General features: G+C 43.3%; 1 protein-coding gene across 2 annotated transcripts; it reads left to right on the forward strand.

The window, feature by feature from the left end:
* Positions 1-22: 22 nt before the first annotated feature.
* Positions 23-5,976, forward strand: SOX30 (SRY-box transcription factor 30). 2 transcript variants are annotated; one of them, XM_050312109.1, is made up of 5 exons: positions 23-690; positions 1,892-2,131; positions 3,069-3,242; positions 4,127-4,601; positions 5,546-5,976. In XM_050312109.1, the coding sequence occupies exons 1-5, from the start codon at positions 30-32 to the stop codon at positions 5,910-5,912; spliced, it is 1,917 nt and encodes a 638-aa protein (XP_050168066.1). In that variant the 5' UTR covers positions 23-29; the 3' UTR covers positions 5,913-5,976. The 2 variants fall into 2 exon arrangements, with proteins under 2 accessions (XP_050168066.1, XP_050168067.1); XM_050312110.1 differs by lacking the exon at positions 1,892-2,131.
* Positions 5,977-7,496: the final 1,520 nt, after the last annotated feature.

A 7,496-nucleotide genomic window follows, 5' to 3' on the forward strand; every position in this document is an offset into this window, starting at 1 on the left:
GGCGGCGGGCGAGGAACGGCGGCCGAGGGATGGAGCGCAGGAACGCCCGGCACTGCCGGCTCCGCACCCGGGCGCCTCACAAGCCTCCCGCCGGGCACAGGGAAGTCGTGGGTCCCCTCGAGGGGCTGCGCGTCAGAGTGAAGGAGCTGCAGCCGCAGGATCGCCCCGGGCACAGCGGAGCAGTGGGGGAGGAGGGCAGGTGCTTCCCGGCTGCCGGGACGGTTAAAAGGGAGGCCCGCGGCGCCATCAAGAGAGAAGAAGACCACGAAAGGGGAAGCGGTGACAGCCAGAACGAGGAGAAGATGCTGGGGCACAGTGCGAATGGGAGTAAGCCCTGGAGAAGAGCTGCTGTCAAAGCGGAGCCGCCTAATTTGGCCTTTGAGGCACGCCCAGTGAGAGTGGAGAAGAACGATTCCCCGGCTGGATCCATGTGCAGACCTGGTCCAGCCAGCCCCGATGATCGCCAGGTCCAGCAGTGTGAGAAGCGTGGGTGCCCTCCTGAAGATCAGAACGTCCCGGTTGTCTTCCACCCCTTACCTTCCAGGTCCCATGCACAGATCCAAGGTCCTCGGCCCTCCCAGCTGTTCCAAGTGCCGGTAAAACAAGTGCCACTTCAATTGCAGCCTTTAGTGCAGCCTCCAAAGATTGAAACGAAAAACATTCCCCTCACTGTCCTGCCCTCCGATTCAGGTATTACGGTCAGAGAGCTTGCAAGAGTCCAGTCAGTGACACTTAAGGTGACAGGTTATCAGGAAGGAGAACACACTTGGAGAGGTTGTACTGAGAACCATCCCTTTGGATAGGCTGAAGTTAGCACAACTCTCTTACACAGAATAAGACATTGACGTGCAGGAGCACAGAGTTCTCTAGTGGTTTGTTAAAATCAATGCAGTTTTGTCTACTTGCTCCCTGACTACATGAAACCCCTTAGAACAGTGTTCAGAATTATGCTGAATTGTGATTGCAGGTTTAAGGTCAGGAATCTGGTTGATTTTTAAAGCCATGAAGCATTCATACACCTCTGAGAAAACTGGGACATGGTAAACGAGGAGCATTTTGAAACATCTGGATTAGAAGCTTTTTTTGAAAATATCTAGGCTTTCAAAAATAATTACTTTACAATGAGGTCTTAAAGACTCATAGACTTTTGCCCTTTACTGATGATTTCTAAGACTTTGTCAGAGAGGAAATTGCTTGCTCAGGGATCAGTTGTAAGAGGTCTAGGGATTCATCATATCACCAGCTCAATTTAAATGCAGCCTGTGTTTACTAAGAACCAAAACTGGGTATCATATAACAGTCATTTGGGAACACAGGTTCCTCCAACAAAATGAGTGTACAAATCTGAGAAGAGAAAAGAAAAAAATGTGACAAAATCCAACCTAGAATAGCAACAGCCTCAGCTGAGAAGGCAGGGACTGCACAGGTGTGGGACTGAATAGCTCTACCATCCTTAGATCTGGGCCCTGCATCCTTAGGGCTTTGGTTACAAAGTTCTGATGGTGATAACAAATTTGCAGTGATGTGGTCTGTGCTATACAACATTTAGTTTATGAAGTCATAAGAAAACAATCCAGGCAAATGAAATCCAAACTAGTGTGTTAATAGTCCCATGTTTCTTCTTTCTTTTTTTTTCTTTTTTTTTCTTTTTTTTTTTTTAATAATATATAACAAAAGCCAGGCAAATAACTCCTTGTGCAGTGACCCAGTGAAGGTTAGTGGAGGATGATCCCTAAGCTTTAGTTATTTTTTAGGAACTGCTCACCAAGTTTCATCTGTTCCCAACCTCTAGTGAATCAGTTGCCAAATATCCTGTGGATGCACTAATTAATGTAACCTGTACTGCTGTATTCCCTGGAAGATGAGCTTCTTTCCTTGCCTTGTTGCACAGGTATGCCAGATACTCCATTTAGCAAGACCAAAAGTGGCCGTGTAAAGCGTCCAATGAATGCATTTATGGTGTGGGCCAGGATCCATCGGGCTGCTGTAGCAAAAGCTAATCCAGGTGCCAATAATGCAGAAATCAGTGTTCAGCTTGGATTGGAGTGGAGCAAACTGACTGAAGAGCAGAAGCAGCCGTATTATGAGGAAGCTAACAAAATAAAACTCAGGCACAGGGAGGAATTTCCCGGTAAACATTTTATTTATTTACCTCAATGCTTTAGAAGTGCAAGGCTTTTTGAAAAATGGATCTCTTGCATTAGAGCAAGTAATAGAGATGGAAAAAAATTACAAATATTTCAAGCACACACTCCTTTTGTGTGCCTGAAAGTGTATAGATTTTTTAAAATATCCAAAACAATGGTGCTCAGACCACCACAGCTACAGCAACTTTTCTGAATACTTTAGTCTAGTGAGCAGATAGTGAGTTTGTTGTGAACATGACCTGCTGCATCGTTTTCCATGCTCCAGAAAAAGCTGCCCATGTGGCCTGTGGTGACACATGTATCCATTCCTTAAAAGCAGGAAAGGGAAATACCACAGGAAGCACAAACGGCATTGTATTCTGTGAGATTCTCCAGTGTGTAGACTTGGGGTTCCCAAATAATGGTGTGAAAGATGTTGTTTCTCAGCCTTTTGACAAAAGGGTTAAAAATTTGTACCCCTAACAAATTATTTTCTCCATAACATACAGTTCAATAAAACAGAGCTTAAGTACTCTAAAGTATAAGTACTTCTTAAAAGCTGTTGAGATAGTTGGTGTCATGATCCTTTGTCTCTCTGTTGTCATAATCCTGCTAGTTTTGATTATGGCTAATCCTGGTAGATGAGATCTGACTAATCTGTTATAAACATCACTCCCCACTTCCCTGTATTTTTTTGTTTCACGAGCAGTTACTACTTGGTAACATAAAAACAATGCCCAAATATGTCTATTTTATTTTCATCTTGGGTAAAATTCCCCATTTGCCAGCTGACTGAAAAAAAAGAAGTATTGCCGTTGACTGTAGGAGCAAGTTTTGGACTAGTTTTATCAGATACTTCAGAATTACAGATGCCATAGCTTTAGATAAAGAATGAAACCATCTAAAATACTGCGTGTCTGCATCTTTTTTCATCTCTGACAGGTTGGGTTTATCAGCCAAACAAAAAGAAGTGTTTCCCACCGTCTCGCTCTGCTGTATTTTCTGGCACTTCTCAGAGTACCATCGCTACAAGTGCAGCTGGCCCTCGTCCCTTCCCATCACCTGTGTACTCTTTTGCCAACCCCAATGTTAAGAACAGTATTGGACATCCAGTCTGTGAGTTTTCAGTAGTGAATTATCTAAAAAATTCAGAATTTGCCTATTGTAGTAAGAGTTTGTATTTACAAGGGCATGTAGTGACCGGGCTCTGGCTCTGTCAGTCTGTGGATAGTGGATTTCAACATCAAATAGCTTAATCCAGGCAGTGGCATTTTCCTCTTTAAGAATCTAGACAAACACTGCTCTCTTTACAATGAGACAAGAAAATGAAATGCCTGTTCAAGCTGTGTGGTAATATTTGGAGATTTTTAAAAGAGAATACTCAGCTTTGCTCTGGTGGAGATCTGAGTTAGTGATGTTTGAAAACACTTAGGCAATGTGTTTTGAAATCTTTCCCTGTAAAGGCACCCCTGTTGAGATGGGGTGGGATTTGAAAGTGTACGTTGAAGTTTGTGCTCTGCAAAACATTTCAAAATGAAATTGCCTAATGGGTACATTCACTGGTGAAAGAAGAAAACATATAGGAGATTAGGGTGTTTTAATTTTTGCTTCTGCTCCTCACCAGACAGATTTGTTATAAATTTGGCTCATTCCAACTCATTTAGTAGACTTGTGAGGTCTTCTGATCTTCAGACATTGAAAGCACACTCCAACCCATTCTGTGGCCTTATTAGGACAAGACACAGCCCTCACCAGCCCCACAGTCCCAACACTCACTAGCCAATTCCTTCTTCCCTTGGGTTTCTGTGGAAGGAAGCTTGAATATGTGGGCTTCCAACCCATGTGTCAGGACCCATGTAGGCCATGTAGTGCATGACTGTGAGTTCCAGAGAAGTGGTCAGGGGAAAATGATTTAGGTTCTAGTGCGGTTTGCTACACTGCTGTTTATAAAAACTCTTGCCGTATTCACGTCTGATAAATAACTGTTTTGTTTTCTAAAGGTGAGTCTCCTGTTATTCGTCTGCCAGCTTCTTCCAGTCAACATACTCGTCCAGTGACTCTTTTCCAGACCACTGGTGCAAGCACCACAACAGTGGCTGTCCCAGTTCCAACCCTGTCCCTGCGCCCTGTAATTTCAGCACAGCACTTTGCTAAACCTGCTCAGACAGAAGCTTTTGTATCATCTGGGCTCAATTTCTCTCTGAAGAGACCTGCACCCGTTTTCGCTGAGAGTTTCAGCAGAAACACAAGTAACATCACCACCACCAATGGCAGATTTTCTGTCTCTAATAGTGATGCCCCAGGGATTCCTATTTTTCCTAGAGCAATTCCTCTTCCCCAAGTTACCCCTTTTATTCCCTCACCTACCTATGTGTCTGCTCCCATCGTTCAACCAGCCAGTATTTTTGGAGGACCTCCTCAGTTTCCATTTTGCCACCCTTCCTTTGTACCTGGACCTCGCTGTTTCCCCCCAAGGTAATGAAACCTTAACTTCAATACCAGTAAGAACAAATGCTAAAAGGCAGAGAGTTTTTTTGGCTTGCAGAAAGGAGATGGAACATTCAGAAGGAAAGGAGTTCTTACCTTCCTCTAGCTCCTGTGTGGTGAGACCTGCTGGCCTCAGGCTGCTCATAATATATGCCCTGTTATTGAATCTCCATAATACTATTGCAGTAATTGGCACTCCCAAGACCACAGAAAACAGAAGTATCTCCTTTCCACTTTATGTATCTAAGTGCAGTTGATTTTGACAGAAAGGCATTAGCTAGGGATAGTGAATATATATTTTGAAAATGGTCAGATAGCAGTAAAGTAGACGTGTGAGGTGTCTCCTGGGTACTGTGATTGCAGCTGCCATAACTGCTAATGTTTGTGAAACCTTGATGAATGGAGACATTCCTGTTTTTTGAGGTCTTTTAAAGAAACACAGGACACATATTCCCAAAATTGCTAAAGATGAGCTCTGCTCAGGCCTGGGTCTCTGAAATTAGATGGTTTTGTGAGGCCTCTGAGAAAGAGGAGTGTTATAAGTTTACTGTCCTGTAAACTCATTTTTTGTATACAAGAATCATGATTTCTGAGTTGCACTGAGAGTGCAAATGTGTGTTTTACTATTCTGAGTATGTTGGTTAACTTACTGCAAGGTGATCAGATGCTGGTTTATTAATTATATTATTGGTAAAAACAGTGGGGTTTATGTTTGTTCTCGAAGAAACCCCATGTGTGTATGAGGTTGAAATGATGCTTATCCAGAGATATGAAATCTGGATGATTCTTGTTATGGCCGTAGTGCTTAAATTAGGCATGGTTTTAAAGTTTGAATCAACAGGATAAGCTTACTAACACAGAACATCAGTGTCATTGTGCAGCCCAGGCAGTCAGCATTTCTGAAAGCCAACTTTGAACCTCTTTCATTGCAGCACATTCTCACTCAGACCTCCATTTGGCTACGGGAATTTCTCCAGCTCAGTGCCTCAGTGCTTCGGCTTTTATGAACACAGGAACCAAAGACAGGAGGTGATATTTTCAGCCCTGGGTGAAGACTATCGGTTCAGGAGGTACTCAGAAGAAAGTATACACGGGGACCAGCGCATCTGTGAGAGCTCTGAGGTGCCCTGTCAGAGCAGCTGCAACAAGGAGCGGTCTCTGAGCCCCCTGCCACAGCTGGATGTTGAAGTGGTTGAGGAAGTTTTGCCATCCTCCCCATCCACTCCCTCCAGCACTTACATCATCAATGTAACTGATAGCGATGAGGAAGAAGATGTAAAGTTGTTTCAAGTATTGTAATTTTTAAAACAAATTATAGACCAGAGAAATATTATAGAATGGGAAATAAATGTTTTCCTCAGCACTAGCTTTTCAGTCAGTGTGTTCAGTGGGAAACCCATGTGGCTTCAGTGAGTTGCACAGGTCATTTTGAACAGTCTGGTGAGCTCTTTGGAATTTGAGAGCTTACAAAGAGACCTGGGGAGGGTAAATTGTAATTCAGGTAACAGACTTCTTTGCAGCTAAGCTGAACATTCCTAGAATGATGAGCTGAAGTCATTTTTTCAGACAATTCAGACTACTAATATTAGTTTATATATGTGCTTGTGTGTATTTACAATTATGAAAATCCAAAGAAATGTGGAAAGAGCTGAAAGCCATGGATGGAGAAGTCCATTTGTGCTGGGCTGCAAGGGGATGCTAAGGGATGATTCAGAGGAAGCTGGTTGTATGGGATCTGTGTCTGCAGGTTTATGGTGTTGAATCCAGCCCTCAGCTGAGCTCTCTTGAAAGCTCTTATGTCTTGTCTACAACAGAAGTGAAAATTATACAAACAACCCACCCAAACCTGGCTTCCTCTGAATCATTCCTTATCCTGCTCTGGCAGCCCTGCAGTGGAGAAAACATGATAGAAGTGGTTTTTAGTTCCCATTTCCAGGTCATTTTCAGCCCACCAACTTCTCTCCTAAATGCAGATTCCTGAAGTGCCAAGTATCTGTGCTTTTACTTTTCCTCTTGCAATGTCTCAAGTGGGTCATAGGCAGGGCCAGTCCTTTGGCAATTGTGTGCCCTCCTGCAAGTCTCCATAGCAGTGCAGAGGGTACCTGGGACGTGAGAGGGAAGTATTCTACTCTCTTATATCATAATTATTTTCTCTTTTATATCACAATTATTTTCTTCTTTCTCTACTGTTTACCTTGATCTGAACTAAAAATCACCTTGCATGGTTCTCAGCTTGAGAAACAGCTGCAGATTTTCTATACAAAGCTTGTTTTCCTCCTGCTACTGTGAAAGTCTAAAGACACTCAGTAGTGCTTCCCAGTGTGTCACTGCCTGTGACTATCCATTTGCAGAAACAACTTTCTTCCCCAAAGTTACTGGACAGCTTTATGGATTTTTTTTTATGGAAAGCCCTTTTGCTATTTTACCTTAGGAGAATAAACTACTTCAGTATAATCACTATTCTATTGGTGCAGTTTACAAGCAGCATGGAGAGGACTACGGTGCTTCATATGTGCAAATACAGTTAAAAAGGTGTGGTGTGTCTGCATAGGGAGTCTTTTACCACCAAGTTCACTTGCCTGTAGGAATGAAGCAAATTAGTAGCAGAAAGTAGCTGCAGTGACCCACCCTTTAAAGGAAGCACAGAGATTGCTCTGATATTCTTTCACTATCAGCACATTGGGACAAGCCCTTGTCCAATACCTGATCATCTTACAGCACTTCTCCCTCTTTGGCAGGACAGCTGCTCTAGGGCCTTTCCAAGCATTCCTGCTGTCCTACATGGGTGGTGGAAAACCAGAGTTAAACAGAGTATTCTGGGTCAGCTGAAGCTGCTCTCAACTGCTAAGATTCAAGATAAAGAAGTTCACTGTTAAATCTCCA

Source organism: Myiozetetes cayanensis, unplaced genomic scaffold, assembly GCF_022539395.1.
Source record: "Myiozetetes cayanensis isolate MyiCay16 unplaced genomic scaffold, myiCay2020 scf17, whole genome shotgun sequence".
NCBI lineage: Eukaryota > Metazoa > Chordata > Aves > Passeriformes > Tyrannidae > Myiozetetes > Myiozetetes cayanensis.